A 17398-nucleotide genomic window follows, 5' to 3' on the forward strand; every position below is an offset into this window, starting at 1 on the left:
TAATCAACACTTGGCTGAAGGAGAATCTGTTTCTCCCATGAAAACTGAAGAGAATTTGAATTCTTTTGAAATATGGTCATGGACCATTTATTTAATTTATTTATTTTTTTTTTTTTTTAGAAAACTAGATATTTGAATTTTCTTAGGAAGTTTACTTTAAAAAAATGTAATTATTTTTGTCACAAAATGAGTATTTCCAAATTCAAATTACATTATGTAGTATGTAAGCACAATTCATTATTTATAGAAAAAATGGCAAAGCTAGGTAGTGTCACAGATATTTACTGAATTAATTCCTATATAAGATAAATTTTCAAAATCTTGAAATCTATTTTTTTACCGTTTTGGGAGCTTGGACGCTCACAGTGTTTCAAACTTTGAACTTTAACCTTAACCTATTATACCATATTCTCTATACTTCATCAGTATATCAATTTTATATCAAATAATATCCAATTCTCTATTGATCATTGCCATTCAGTTGTTTTACACCATTCTCCATTGTTCATCAGGTCCATGCCTTTGTACAATTAAAAGATAAAAGTATACATTGATTGTCTTGGATTAATTTGCCTGAAGACTTCAAGTATAAATATTTGTAAGAATCAGGCAAAATTGTAAAAAATCAGAAACATGCATGTCAAAACTCCACTGATCAGACATCCGATCTCTGCATCACTGGATTTGCTCCGTAATTTTTCAATAGAATGTTAGGAAAATGAGGGTTTTGACAGAGTTATCTGCCCTTGAAATATGCATTTTTAGTACATTTCAATGAAATTATAACTCAATGTACCAACATATCGAAAATCTTGTCTGTTTTCCTTGATTCTGATGGTGCAAGTAGTCAAATTAAACTTTAAAAATTGTGGGTTTTTCCTTACTATGTTTCACCCACTGCCTGATTCTTACAAAGACTACTACATAATTATACTAACCTTGAATGGACAGATGGAATGTGAGATGGCCATATGCATTCACCTGGTCCACCAAAATAAAACATGTCAACAAATGAAAACAAAATGCTTCAGAGTGAAGCTCCATATGACTGTAGTTTGAATCCAAACTGTCAGGGTGGTATAGAGATACCATTTTAGCCAAACAAAAACAAAAGAAATTAAATGAATTGCTTCTCAGAGTGGGGCTCAATATGACTGGAAAGGTTGAACCCTAAATAGTTGGTTCAAGTACGGACACACCATTCAAACTTGATTTAGCTCTAAGTTAAGATTGTGATGAAACGTTTGATACAGGATAAGAATTTGAAAAGTATCCAAGATTCAAGTCACTAACTCATAATTAATTCCAGCTTTGATTTGTTGGTATGGTAAATTGTGGTAAAATTTACAGAGATCAAGATCAATTTTGAAAGAAACTTTGTCTTTGTGGTATGGGTTGGCAGTTGTCAGTTATATTTTTTGCCCCTGATGAAGGCTGTAAGTCCGAAAATTTTGGCCCATATTCTTGAATGTTTAAGTTTTATTTACTTTTAATTTGAGCCAATTCACAATAATTATTATTTTCAAAATTTACAGAGCTGCTTACCTGTACATTGACAGAGCTATTACCTGTACTTTTACAGATTTGTTTACATGTACAGATTGTCAGTAGTTTATACCTTTGTGAATCTCGGTGAATGTTAAGATCACACTGAGTTAGGATGTTACATTTTAAACATACTGTTACAGAATACAGATTGCCAACAAGTAGCATGAACAGATTTTAATTTGTAATATCTATATACACTTATACTCGAGAAGATATGGAACAAGAAGAAATATTTCTATGATATAGCACAAATTATTTTTATTTGAAACTATCATACTTTATTCAATCTGAACCTCTATGTTAATTCTGAAATTGAGATTTTTCAACTTGAGTAATATGGTACAGAGTTTGGCATTAACTGATATAAATATCTGTTTCTATCGTGAGTCAGACTACATCTGTTCCACTACAAATTATGTGGACATGGCAACGCATGACAAAAACAATACAAATCTTAATTACAATGGAACCTGTATAAACCAAAACCTGTCTAAAGTGAAAACTTTAGAAGTCCCTTTATATATGTACTTTGAACCTGGGTAAATAGAACACCTGTCTAAACTAAACTAATTCTACAGTCCAAAAGGATTTAGTTTAAGTACCAGTCCACATAAAATTCAGACACTGCTGATGGTAAAGTGATTCATGGTCAAGAAAAACCCAACAAATGATGCATTTTTAGTCTACATACGCTATACTTTCACATAACAACAACCTTTCCTGCATTCAAATCTGCACTTTTTAGAAAATCATTCATTTATCTCCTACTAAAATCAACCAAATCAAGCCAAATCAAGAACGATAACTCTTGCAAAGTGCAAATTTCACGTACAATCTATATAATTTTCATCTCATAAGCACAACAACCAAATGAAAAATTAAGACTGGTTATGTGATCCCTGACTGTTTCTGAACAAGAAATAAAACTGAATTCAGTGGGTTTTTGACATGCATGAATCGCGTTCTTTCTGATTTTTAAAAAGACTGCTACTTAAATAGGTTTCATTATAGTATAAAAGCTAAAAGGAAACAAAACACAAAGTTGTGTGCTTTCTGTTTATTTAAAAGCAATTAATACAAAAACCAAAATCCCATTACTAAATAAGACATTAAGAATTACAAAAATATTGTTTGATGCTTCTATTAATGTTAACAATGAAAGCAGATTTATATTTGATGCAATAAAATGTAAATTCAATACAATAACAAGATAGTTATATAATGTGACTTCCTCTTAAAGCAGTACGTTAGTTAGATTTTGTATTTTCTTCCAACACAAAACAGACCAAAAACAATTTTAATTACATTTGTAAACAGTGTAAATTGGATTTCATTAAAGACTATTACATCATATTACATGTATTAGCATCATTGATTAGTGCAAGAATTCATTTGCCTTGTGGAAGTACTACTTATTGCAACTCCAAGGACCTAATTACAATATTGAAATACATTTTTGACTGCCCAAAATAAAACTTGAAGTTACAAGCATTCTACTACTAGATATACCCCACTTGGGAAGCAACCAATATGGTTTACAATTTATATGAAGCCACATACCAAATTTGAAATCAATCCATCTACTTACTGGGAGCCAAGATAAATGTGACCAAATTTGGATGGACAGATAAGGTGATTCAAATAATAAACGATCTGTTAAATTTTGTGATTCTGATGAAAGATGAGCATGGGGTAATTGGTTAAAAAAAATGGTAAAAAAATGCAATCATGCAAACAAAATGAGTTACTGCAAACTGTTGGACACTACATTTGTTCATTTCTGTGTTCTGTCTCGCTATATTATATATATACAACCTCATTCACAAATATAAATCCAAATTCTAGTCCACTTTGGTCACCTTGGATAAAATAAAGTCCATCAATTACACCTCATTATGAAAGACAATAATAATTATGGCACAATTACTTTTTCTTCAGTTCACAGTTCACAACTGTACTCAGAATGGAGCCTCAATATCATTCATTTCAACATAAACAGATTTCACTTGGGTAAACTCCTCCAGAGCATCAGGGCCATTCTCCCGACCCAGTCCAGACTTTTTATATCCTCCAAATGGAACTCCAACAGGGTAAACATTATAATTGTTGACATATAAAGATCCTGCTTCTATGTCTGATGCCACTCTGTGAGCTCGCTTCAAATCACTGAAAAAAAAGGAATAACTAATTAAGGAAATCACAAAAAAATTACTCCTTGTGCCACCAAGGATCAAACCCTAGACTCATTGGTGAAAGTCCAGTGACAAACAGGTTCACCTAAAAAAGTAATCCTTTCAGTATCCATGTCAATTAAATTGTAATTGGTTATTCAAAACTACAACTTACTAAGACACAGGTTGGCCTTCCTCTCACACCACCAATCAACTAATTTTCGTGGATACTTCTTGAAAGGTATATCATAGATTTATTCCTAATAATTCATCATTATGATTGACAAGAAGGTATGTGACAAGAACCATAAAATGTAATGTATTCACTACAGTTTTTGCTTATTTCAATACTCAAGGCTCTTACAAAAGTATACAAGTAGTATCCGTATATGCTGTCCATCATTTGATACCGTAACTCAAAAACTTCATAATGTTTTCCTTCATGGAAAGCTTGCATTTTGTTCATAGTTTCCCTTTTTTTACTACAAATTTATGGGACCTGGAACATGAAATAAAGGGGACAGGCCTTAAGCATGTGCTTTAGAACAGTTGTTTACTTGTCTATAGCTTCTTTACAGTTAACATTTATTGCTGATTTATAAGTAATCATAAACTGAGGTTTCCTCCTCCTATAATAACCAGGTCACATGATTAAGAAGATTTAATAGAGGTTGCCAAATTCTAAATCATTCTGTATGATTTTAAACCACATTGAAAGGAGAACGCGTCAAGTTAAAATATTTTTGTTTTCATGAATTAATCTTTCATGATGAATGCTAAAAACTCATTAATTTTTTTAGTATGTTGAAGTTAAAACAAAATGCCTCCATCTCTGATCTGTGTTGATCAAAAATGGCTTGAGAACCAAGAAAGTTAATTAATAGAATATCATAACCTATGTGTACCTTGTAAAGACACCAGCTGCCAGTCCAAACTCCGTATCATTGGCTCTTTCAATCACTTCTTCCTCAGAGTCAAACCCGAGAACAGACATTACACTACCAAACACCTCATCCTTGACAACAGTCATGTGATCTTCACAGTTGATAAGAATACATGGAGACATGTAGTAACCTCCCGCAAGGCTTGGTTCTGGTGTAACTCTCTCTCCACCACATAAAACACTAGCTCCCTACAAATATATACATCATATTATTACATGTATCTTTGCAATCCACAAATGCAAGATTTTCACCAATTACCTTCTTATCTTTTATTTAGTATAAATGTAGCAAATCATAAACCAAGTGTAATTGCCATAATTTCATTTATACATCAATACAAGAATGGTCATAAGAAAATTGAAGAATTATCCATTATAAATTAAGACAAAAATTATGCAATAAAGCACAAAATGCATTTCTTTGTCGAAAAAAACCTTAAAAAAACAATAATTAAAGATTAAAGGCACCATTGAAAATCATTTCAAGTAAAATTTGTTTTTTCTGAACAAATTACAGGATTTCATCCTATCTTATTTATTATTTGTTACAGTGTGACTTGGTTAATATGATTTAAGACCTTGCCTATGAGAGACAAAATTCACTATATACAAATTAAAGAACCTTAGTGAGCATGCTCACATACCCCACGTGTCCCCATGTTGGATACTCAAGTAAATTTGTTTGTAAGAGAAATACATGTAGAAGGACCCCGATAAAAAAAAGGAATAAGAGTGTTTTTTAGGCTTTAGACCTTTTCCTTCTAAGCATTTGCAGATATTGACATGATTTTTAGTACAGAAATTCAACATGATGAATTACAGGACAAGTGTGTAGTTGGTTCTACTCCGATGATTTTTACCAAAATTACGGGCCTTGAACTTAGCTAAATTCACAGAAATAACCATTTTTCAGATATTGACATGATTTTTGGTATATAAATTCACCATGATAAGTTACAGGTCAAGTGTATGTTTTGTTCAGCTACAATGATATTTACTTTGGATTAACTAAAACTCCAAGAAATCACAGTCTGGAGTTTGAAACTACTATTCTGAGTAACAGAATTTAGTTAGAAAAAAAGTCCAGAAAACTGTTATTTCTGTGAATTTTGCTAAGTTCAAGGCCCGTAATTTCAGCTCAATTAATCAGAGTGGAACAAAACGTAAACTTGACCTGCAACTTATCATGGTGAACTTATATACCAAAAATCATGTCAATATCTGCAAGTGTTTAGAAAAAAAGTCCGGAAAACTTATTTTTGTGAATTTTGATAAGTTCATGGCCCGTAATTTCCTTAAAATCATTTGAGCGAAATGAAAATTAAACTTGACCTGTAACTTATCATGGTAAACTTATACACCAAAAATCATGTCAATATCTGCAAGCATTTAGAAAAAAAGTCCGGAAACTGATGACGGACTGACGGACGGGTCAAAAACTTTATATCCTTCGCAATTTCGCTGCGTGGGGTATAATAACAATTGACTTCGTTCATAATACACTGCTATATTGTTATATCACTGATGTCTTGAAAACTTCCTATAGGTCCTGCAGTGTGTCTGCATTAAAGTTCATACAAGCATTTCCTAAATTTCTATTAAAAAATACCTCACTTCTAACAAAACAATTTTAAGCCCTTGTGTTCCAGAGCATCTACACATGCATGAGATCCCTGGTGCTCTGTCCTTATTATGAATTCTACATACAATATTTTACTTTAAGAAAAGCAATTGTACAGTGTTTCCCTAGTCAGTACCTCTTCTTTGGCCATTTTGATGTAACTTAACACTTTCAGAGCCTGTTCTTCACTGATGGTAGCACCAACAGTTGTATCTTCATTGTTTGGGTTCCCAATCTTCATTTTCTTGGTCCTTTCCACCAGCTTATCAAGGAATGGTTTCATTATTTTGTTCTGAACAAAAACTCTTGTTCCATTGGAGCATACCTAAAAAGATTAATACAGTGGTGAAACTTGTTAAATCCTTAATAAACAGGAAATCAGATCTTTTCTTAAGAACTGTCAAATTTGTCATTGCAATACCTGTATTCAGTAAGAACCTTGTCATTGCAATACCTGTATTCAGTAAGAACCTGTCTTAAAAGACTATGACTTGCGTATATTCATGTAGTGAGTTTTTTGTATAATATACCTGTATATAAAGACTACCTGTCTTATGTGACCATAATGTTGCTTTCCCTGTCTATTTTAACGATTGATTAATTGATTATTGTTTAATGTCCTTTGATATTTTATGCATTTCAGGACGGGAATGATTGACGAATCAATAGACCAAATCTTGTACTAGTCCACGACACTGAGCCAGATTTTTATTGTTCTAGCTCACAGGTGCAACAGCTTGCAGGTAGGCATGTCACCCCATTATTCTGACTCGGAGCCAATCAGTCCTCTCTCTTTCTCTCAAATACTGCATGGTTGGCGGAGAAGCAATGACTAACAATCTTTAAAGTCTCTTGTGTGACTCGGCTAAGAATTTAAACCCTATGATCTTCTGCACTTAAGAAGAGCAGGCTACCCTGAACCTATCTGACTAAGGCAGACAATTTTCATGCATTTTGAACTTTCTAAAAATAAATACCTGCATAAACCAACAAGACTATCAGTTTAAAAGGACTTTGGTCCACATGTTTTACTGTCAGAATGGGACACATACAAATGTTTTCAATATTCATGGCAACACGTTCCCCAAAATATGTTCTTGAATGGCATATTGGATATTTTCAGCAATGCTAGATGTCTTAATGACATGTTACCTTTAAATATTTCATATTTACAAAAATCAAATTCGCTCGTACATTCTAGTCCAAATTTCTAAAATGGTGTCACTTACATGAGAGTAATTTATATTTTGGTCTCTCCTTCATTTTATTCATAAATTTATCAAGATTATAATTGATAAGCTATTTGAGAAGCTATTTACTTTCCTATAAATGCCATATGGCCATAGTTTTGATAACCCTTGACATTTCTTTAAAATTATTCTGATTGGCTGTCCTTAACAGCATTTTTTTCCCCATTGAAATTATCATATGCCATACCTGTCCTTGAGTAAAGAAGTTTGCCATCATGGCACCAGACACTGCATTGTCAAGGTTACTGTCACTAAAAATAATACAGGGGGATTTCCCACCAAGTTCCAGACTGACATGTTTTATACCCTACAATGTCAAAACAAATTAAAATTTGAATGATCAGCTCTGAAAAAGAAAAGGCATTAGAGGCCACTTTATGAAGCTTTAGTATTTTTTTACAGCTTAGATGTACATTATTGGATTCCATGGGGGTTGTCAAATTGTAATGGATCAGGACACTTATTTTACTCCCCTTCAAAAGAGCAAGCTATGTAGTGATCATGCTGCACACCTGTTTGTCCATCCCCAGTTCTAATCTGAAACTCCTCTCAAAACATTGAATGGAATATGATAAACAATTTGAACAATCTTTATCACATGATGTTATTCTACACCTCCTATATTGTTTTTCCATCTAAATGGCTTTTAGGTCCTATGGGGAGTGGGACTATCAAGAAGTCTTCTGTGCTCACAGTTTTTCTAGTTTTTAACTTTTTTGAGGGCCGAACTATTCATTTCTAAGTTGAATGATTGATTGTTGGGGTTTAATGCCCGTGAGCAATATTTCAGCTATATTCAGGCGATGAACATGAAATGATGATGATGATGAAATGAAAAAAAGGGATGGGACACAAGGACAATAGGGTCAACAAATTTTGATTGCCACAAAAGAAAAGTGAGGGATGGGCAGGGTCGGGCAATTAAGCCTCCTGTGGCGGAGCACAAAGGTTCCTACTCCTATCCTACCACAGCAGTGTTCAACACGATGCACCACTATGGTTTGCAGTCAGGTTTTCCACATTATAGCCTGATAACCCCAGCATGTAACACCCCTAGGATACCCAATTCCACCACCTGGGGCACACATCCCAATTGCTCTGTGGGCAGAGCGCCTAGCCCCTGGCTAGGTTTCTGAGCACTATTTAGTCGCCTTTTACGACAAGCTTAGCGCTGCTGCAGGCCTATTCTTTTGACACTCGCACCTGCACGGGGCTTTAAGTTGATAGATGAGTTCTAGAAACTAGCAGACCAAGATATATCACATCAATTTTTCAATTCTAATTCTGAAGTTTAAGATTATCTGTAGTGCACTTATTTTTTTTTTCATTTTCAATTATGAATTGGTCAAGTTTTTGCATTTTCAGAATTTAAATTTACCTTTGCACATGCTTCCATGACCTTGCTACCGGATGGAACACTTCCTGTGAAGGTCATTTTGTTGACATCTGGATGGTTGCTAAGCAACTGTCCTGTATGGCCTTCACCCTTCAATGAGAAATCATAACTTATTGTTCAGTTTTTTTTTAAACAAATGTGAGAAGAAACTGTCCTAAGAACAAGAAAGATTTTAATTGCCTGAAATCAACAAACGAATAATAAATAAGCGTTAGCAGTATATCAAAATTCAGTCCAGAACAGGGCCAGGGCTAGGTCAGTACCTTCCAGTAATGACAGACAAAACAAAAAACATCACTTATATCATAGAAAGCCTGAAAAGGGTGAGATGTGAGGTAAGTGATACACTTTCTATTATAATGAAACACTGCTTCTACTGACAATTGCTGTTTTTTTCAATGATATTATAGCAGTAGGCAATAAAATTTTTGCAGGGTGCAGCTTGATATGTCAGCAAAGGTAAAACCCTGAATAGTTGGGGCAAGTATGGACACAGCATTCGAACAATACTGCTTTGAATTTGAAACAGGGTAAGAGTTTGACTAGAATCATAGTGGCCCTTTTGGACCCTTAATCATACGATTACAGTCACAACCTCCTAAAACAAATCCCACTCTTCCTTTGAGGCAACAGCACTTTGTGGTAAAATTTCAGAGGGATCCATTTTTTTAACTCAAGTAATCATCCAGAAATCAATAAAATGCTTTTTTTTCTGGCCCCTTCATTGTCCCTAGTTCTTACTCAGCACAATCACAACCCAAAAAAGACCAATCCAAGTCTTCCTTAGAGGAATGTCACCTCATACTACAACTGAAAAGAGACCCATTAACTTTTATTCATAGTTATTGTAAGGTCAACAAAAATATGATTGCTTCTAACCCTTTTTTTTTGTCCTTAATAAGTCATAATGCCCAAAATTGACCCAAGCCTTCCTTTGGTGGTATGGCATCTTGTGGAACAATTAAAAAAAAATTCATTGACTGATGGTTAGGTGATTGTTTGGACACATTTTTCTCATCCCTTTTTGGCCCCTTATTTCTAAATGGTTCAAGCCTTCGACCCCAAATTCAACCAAAGTCTGATCATTATGGTAAAGAATATTGTTGAGCAATATCATAGACATCCATAAGCTTTTACTGGAGTTATTATATGGTTAAATTCTATGAAATGCTCATTTCTCATCCCTTTTTTGTCCCTACTTCTATTCCCACTACTCAGTTAAAAACATTATACATCATTGTTTTTCCAAAAAAAGATGGTACACCTAGATACAAATATATAGTTCTTGGTAGGGATTCCTCATATTTTGTAAGAAATAATTCCAAATCATCTTCAAAATATACAGAGGAAGATGTTTACAAAATGCTGGAATTTTTATTCGACAACATATTTGTCCAGTGTGGTGGACGTGTTTTTCAACAAACGGTCGGCATTCCAATGAAAACAAATTGTGCTCCTTTACTTGCTGACCTATTCCTTCACTCTTATGAGGCTGACTATAGCTGATCTGATCCAAAAGAAAGAATATCGTTTGGCTAGATCCTTTAATCTCAGTATCCACTATATAGATCACGTATTATCTTTAAACAATCCTAATTTGGGGGATTTGATACATTGCATGTACCCCGAAGAATTTGAGATAAAGGATACTACAGACACTGTGAAGTCAGCCTCATATCAGGCCTACACTTAGAAAGCGATGGTAAAGGAAAACTATTGACCAAACTTTATGACACACATGATGATTTTTCATTCAGAATTGTCAACTTTCCTTCCATCTGTGGCAACATCCCTTCAGCACCTGCGTATTGAATATTCATATCACAACTCATATGTTATGCCAGAGCTTACAGAAACTACACAGACTTTTTGTATTGCTATAGAAATCTAACAAATAGGCTTCTGGAACAGGGTTATGTTGCTACAAGATTGAAGTCATCACTACAGAAGTCTTATAGTCTTGATTACATTCTTTTGATTACTGCTATAACCTTGGTTCCCTTGATTACTCTTTCAAGAACTGTAGGGGTCATAGCCCCAATATTCAATACCAACCTTTCTTTTGTAGTTTGGAAATTTGTAATTGTATATTTGTACTGAATTGTACAGCTTCTAATCATGTATCAATAAATTGTTTACAAAGAAAAAATTAATTAACTGCATAAAAATCACATTCAATTTACCCAAATTTGGCACGGTGGGCTGAAAGGGCAATGAAATGTGCCTACTAAAGCCATCCACTTTGTATTTTGATATGCTGATGTTTTTCCAATAAAAATAGACATGATAATGATTAATTCAAAAAACCAACATGACTTAGTCGATTGGACAAAATTGGACAGTACTTGATCTGTGTTACACATTTATAGTACTAGTGAAGATGCTACTTGAAATTGTTTTACTACATATTTTAGACAGATTGATTCTCAATTTACCTATAAATTTCTTTCAATCAAGCACTAAAACATTTGGCAATTGGCATATTATTATCTTTTATTTACTATTTAACAAATGTCAGGCCAATCAGGGAAAAAAATGATCTTTTATGGTGGAGAAGTATCAAGATTGTTTAGAACTTTCATTCATGCCATCCATTTGACAAATTTATCTTTTTATGTAATTATTAATCTTTTCATTAAATTGTAGACATTCATTTCAAACAAATGAAGCTATCTCAAAGAAGCATTTTTTTAAAATTCTGACAAAGAATTTTAAAGATTTTAACTTCATTAAAAATTGCATAATCATAAACTGTATTATCTCCCCTTTTAAAAAAAATATTCAAAATTTTATGCTTATGTCAGTTATTTGTTTAATAGATTTCATACAATTGATAAAACAAATTATTTATGGTCATAAGATTTTCTTGTAGACAAAATGAAATATACAATATACAACATTTGAAAAACTTTCAAAAATAATACACCTACTTAAAAGTTTATACCATTCCGGGTTAATTTGGAGCAATACACAGGTCCAATTAACTTTATGACAAACGCGATGATTATTTCTTGCTCAGATGCATGATGGTCCATGCATTAAAAACTTGCTAAATCATAACCCATACAACTCAACCCAAACAGCATGCAGTGTATAAAGCTTTAATACAATAAAATAATTCTGATGTTAAAATAGTGTATTTCAGTAATTTAAATTCCTACAAACCTGCACAACATTATAACACCCATCAGGGAGACCAGCTTCTCTGTAAATTTCTCCTAACATCACAGCTGTCAGAGGGGTCAAAGGTGAAGGTTTAAAAACAATTGTATTCCCACATGCTAAAGCCGGACTAGACTTCCATGCAGCCATTTGGAATGGATAGTTCCATGCACCAATGCCACCAACTATACCTAAAGGTTCTCGGATTGTGTAGTTGAAATTACCATTAGATAATTGAAGATATTCACCTGGAAAATTTAAACCCAACTTTGTGTACAGAAACCAGACTATTTTATAATCCTGTTCTACCAACCCTTAAATCAATATATACTTGCATATACAGTCAAACTGGTCTTAACAACCACCTACATTCAGCAATAACCTGTCTTAAAAGATTATGACGAAATATCCTTTTGTAGTGTATTCAATGTAAAATTTATCTGTATATAATGACTTTCAGTTATATTGACCATGGTATAGCTCAGCAGACAGGCTTCAGTTGCTTGCAGTTATATTGACCATGGTATAGCTCAGCAGACAGGCTTCAGTTGCTTGCAGTTATATTGACCATGGTATAGCTCAGCAGACAGGCTTCAGTTGCTTGCAGTTATATTGACCATGGTATAGCTCAGCAGACAGGCTTCAGTTGCTTTCAGTTATATTGACCATGGTATAGCTCAGCAGACAGGCTTCAGTTGCTTTCAGTTATATTGACCATGGTATAGCTCAGCAGACAGGCTTCAGTTGCTTTCTGTTATACTGACCATGGTATAGCTCAGCAGACAGGCTTCAGTTGCTTTCAGTTATATTGACCATGGTATAGCTCAGTAGACAGGCTTCAGTTGCTTGCAGTTAAATTGACCATGGTATAGCTCAGCAGACAGGCTTCAGTTGCTTTCTGTTATATTGACCATGGTATAGCTCAGCAGACAGGCTTCAGTTGCTTGCAGTTATATTGACCATGGTATAGCTCAGCAGACAGGCTTCAGTTGCTTTCTGTTATATTGACCATGGTATAGCTCAGCAGACAGGCTTCAGTTGCTTTCAGTTATATTGACCATGGTATAGCTCAGCAGACAGGCTTCAGTTGCTTTCTGTTATACTGACCATGGTATAGCTCAGCAGACAGGCTTCAGTTGCTTTCAGTTATATTGACCATGGTATAGCTCAGTAGACAGGCTTCAGTTGCTTGCAGTTAAATTGACCATGGTATAGCTCAGCAGACAGGCTTCAGTTGCTTTCAGTTATATTGACCATGGTATAGCTCAGCAGACAGGCTTCAGTTGCTTTCAGTTATACTGACCATGGTATAGCTCAGCAGACAGGCTTCAGTTGCTTTCAGTTATACTGACCATGGTATAGCTCAGCAGACAGGCTTCAGTTGCTTTCAGTTATATTGACCATGGTATAGCTCAGCAGACAGGCTTCAGTTGCTTTCTGTTTTCTTGACAAATTAATCTTTTGGGGTTTGTGAAGATTGTTTAAACTGAGGTTGTTTCAACTTAAAATAATAGGCAATTTGGCATTGTGTCACTAACTTTTTGTATTTTGTATAGCTCATGATACTGGTAAATGTTTTCATTGCATGAATTGTTAAATATATCAAAAGTTAACCTTTGACCTACCAGAGATACCAGCAGCCATGCCTCCGTAATAGTCGATAGTATCCGCACATCCAGCTATATCCATTCTGGATTCGTAGATAGGTTTCCCTGTATCAAGTGTCTCTATTCTGGCTAAAATCTCTGATCGAGTCTGAATTCAGGGATCAACATAAAAGTGTAATGTCAGTTTATAAGGTAGAAAGACCAAATTATCACCAACACGGACTCACAGTAAGACATAAAGCAAGTTATAGTTACTCAGTTACTTTGTACCAAATTTCAAAAGTGCACCTATCTCAAAATTAGGTATTTGAGAACAAAAACTTAAGCGTAATCTGCAAATTTTGAAAAAATTCTAAATGATTTTGAAAATCCAGTAACATGAAACAACCAGATTTCAGAAGTTTAATCTAAGTCAAAAATATTTTTACTAGTAAATTCTCAATTTATCAAGGAGATTCAACATTTAAATATACAATTATTTACATCTAAAATTGTTTAGATGTGTTTTACATTTTGCTATGAAAAAATATTTGTGGCAAATAACCACAAACCTAATACATGTAAACAAGATAATATAAGGAAAAACTGATTGGAGGGCTAGTTCAAATTTAACAGAATTTTGCTTGTTTGATAGAAACAAAATGTTAATGTAATCTATATTTCTGACAAACAACTTTACAAAATATTTGTACAGAACATAAAAATTAACTTCAATTCTTCAAAGGAAAACAAATATATATCAAAGACACTATTTTTGTGAGGTTAACAGAAAATTAAACATTGCAAAACTAGAATACAAACAAATGAGGAATATTTCTCATAAATAAAATCTCTGATGACAAAATAATGCGGAAAAAAACAGAATTTTAATTTGGAATAGAAAGAAATAACTGCAAATAACTGCTTTATGGTTATCCTACCCTTATGATATTAGCAGCTTTCTTAAGAATGTTCCCTCTTTCAAACCCAGACATCTTCCTCCAAGCTTTAAATTCTCTCCTTGCTGATCTCACAGCTAGATCAACATCTTGTTCATTTGAACTTGATACATCACGCAATGTTGAACCTAAAACAACAACAAACAGTTGCTCAAGCTACTCTTATACCTACTATTATTGTTCCAAATCTCTGAAATTTTGATTGACAAACTTAAGTGAATGTCCAAACATTATAACAAAAAATAATTGAAATCCTTCACAGTTCAGAGTGAAGTGGATTTTTGACATTGAGTAAACAGTGAAAAACCTTTTGAATCAAAGTTTTTTTATTGTTAGTTAAAAGAATGAAGATAGACATGAAAGCAGATAGAAAAAGAAAGTATTAGAAATAATTGAACACAAAATCATACAGTTCTAATGAAAAAATAAATACAGAAGCTCAAATGTCACGTTATTAAATTACTTACAACAAGCATACATACTCCCTTATTTGCACACTACAAAGTTATCTCCCATTTGACAATGTTTCAATCGTAGTCTTTTGTAGTTTTGTACAAGTAGGGGAAATTCCAACTTTTTCTTAGGAAATCTGTCATTCTGGAGACAGCATCCACAAAGAAAACTTTAGAATTAACACTATGGGTAAACAATTTTTGCTAAAAATCCTTTTAATCGCCTTTAAAAATTACCTGTTAAATAGAAAACTCTGCAAACTAGGAAACACATTCAGTATGCTCCAAGTGGGGAATACTGTATAATGTTCTATGAAATTTTAAAATGAAACTTATCTACTCAATATACATTTTTCATTTTTTTAAAACAGAAAAGTTAAAATAAAAACCTGTTGCAGGATTTTTCAGGGCATATGTTGTTGTACTGCTAGGGTCAGTTCTCTGTCCATCAACAAAATTCAGAGGCTGCTGCACAAAGGGAGATTGCCCATTCACAGTACACATACACCTGTGCTGACATCTCAAGACTGAACGCCATACATACACATTCATTCTGGCAAGTAATTTAGAAAACCTGTAATGATATAATATAACAAGAATAAATATTGTGAGTATATCCCACCAGGATGAAAAACCACAACTCAAGGCCACCCATGGGTCATCAATGAATGACGAGAAAACCCTCACACCACAGGGCAGGCTGCAGCTGGCCCCAAAAACAACATAATACAACAAAGTAGTTGCCCCTTTATACTCAGCAACATAATGGTAAACTGCACAAAACATACAAAGGCCAGACTTGGGACAGGTAAAAAAAACTGTGACTGTGTTAAAGCAGTTTGAGATGATCACTTCCCTCCCCAATTACAATGTATTTTAAAAATGATGTGGTGGTGTTCAAGTAATTAGTAATAAGATTATCAATGAGGACTTTAACTGTACTTGAAATTATAAATTACAGTATGAATGACTAAGTTATATAGCAGGGCTTTCAATATCAGCAAACAGGTTTCGTAGAGAAAATGGACCATCCACACCTTCAAACAAAGTGGGAATGAGACCCATTGTGATTATTAACTGTCCATTTCCACTTTTTGAACTGTCTACATGTTGATTGTAGCCGGCTCTTAATGAAACCTCTGATATAGTCCAAAAGTGTTCTTTCTGTTCTGCCAAGTTCACCAACATTTGCCAACATGTGATATGCAACCAACATCTCCTGGTACATATATCCATTGATTGTTGGACTTTTTATATGCAGTTCACTAAAGAGAGTTGTTGAGGCACCATATCCAGGAAAGGCATGACTGTGAATCTGGTCATACCTTCATAGAAATAGTCTTTAAAGGAAAAATCTTGGTTTATTCAATATGTTTTTTTTTAAAGATAAAGGTAACAGCTGGAAATGAACACAACATATATGATAAACTTTGTCTCCATCCACCCAGAATTCAGCAGCTGTAATGCAGGTGTCACAATTCTTAAGATATACCTTTGTTACATCTGTTTAAACAAGAACATATACATTCTTCTTCTTAGATCTCTTCATTGTGTTTTACCTCCATCTCTTGATCTGGACTTCAGAAGCTCATTCATTGAAAAGTTTTGGATATTCTAGACAAGGTTACAGGAAATAAAGAAAATCTAATCCACTTCTGACATGAACTCCGCCTCTGAACACTTAAAACTTGCGAATTTATAGAAGCTCCCATATTCAATAAGATATTTATCTCAAGCAGACCAGATGTTCTGGTCTTCCGATACTTTTCAGGGACATGATTATCATAAACTTGATGGCCAATTATTGATCATTGCTTCCCAAGAAACGGGCCAGCTAGTCACCTGTAATTTGTAAAGACAAGAGGTTGAGACTGACATTTGGCATCCACCCTAACAGTGTGCATCCTGTCCAGAAATTTAGCATGGAACCATCAATGTAAATACTAAACTGAATTTCCCAGTTTTATCTCTATAGAGTATAGCATTCATTGATTCAAGAATCAAGTGTTTCACATCATTTATACTGTTCTTTTTCTCCACCCCCATGCAACTGACTGGCTAAGAACAGGTGCTACAACAACTGGCAGTGTTTTATAATGCAGATGCAATATTCTGTGGGCATGCAATACGCAATAATGAGAAATATATAACTTTTTTACCTCGAAAACGCTATAGATGTGTGCTACATGGATCACCAACACATGATACATATCACAAGGGAGATAATAACGTGCAGACGAAATGATTTTAGGGGTAATCTCAAAACAGTGAAACGTTGTACTATTGAAATAGTCTTTCTGAATCTTTTAC

General features: G+C 33.9%; 1 protein-coding gene across 1 annotated transcript; it reads right to left on the minus strand.

Annotated features, from left to right (window-relative positions):
- Window positions 1-2590: 2590 nt before the first annotated feature.
- Window positions 2591-17328, minus strand: LOC148603548 (4-trimethylaminobutyraldehyde dehydrogenase-like). The gene is made up of 10 exons (XM_088552521.1): window positions 17248-17328; window positions 15478-15662; window positions 14619-14764; window positions 13717-13846; window positions 12095-12339; window positions 8912-9019; window positions 7721-7840; window positions 6420-6608; window positions 4625-4851; window positions 2591-3714 (listed from the first exon to the last, which is right to left on the minus strand). Exons 2-10 carry the CDS (start codon window positions 15638-15640, stop codon window positions 3507-3509), a joined length of 1536 nt encoding a protein of 511 aa, XP_088408647.1. The 5' UTR covers window positions 15641-15662; window positions 17248-17328; the 3' UTR covers window positions 2591-3506.
- Between the last annotated feature and the right edge of the window lie 70 nt (window positions 17329-17398).

Source organism: Perna viridis, chromosome 11 (genome assembly GCF_037379345.1).
Source record: "Perna viridis isolate PV_CMFRI_1.1 ecotype Kerala chromosome 11, ASM3737934v1, whole genome shotgun sequence".
Taxonomy (NCBI): Eukaryota; Metazoa; Mollusca; class Bivalvia; order Mytilida; family Mytilidae; genus Perna; species Perna viridis.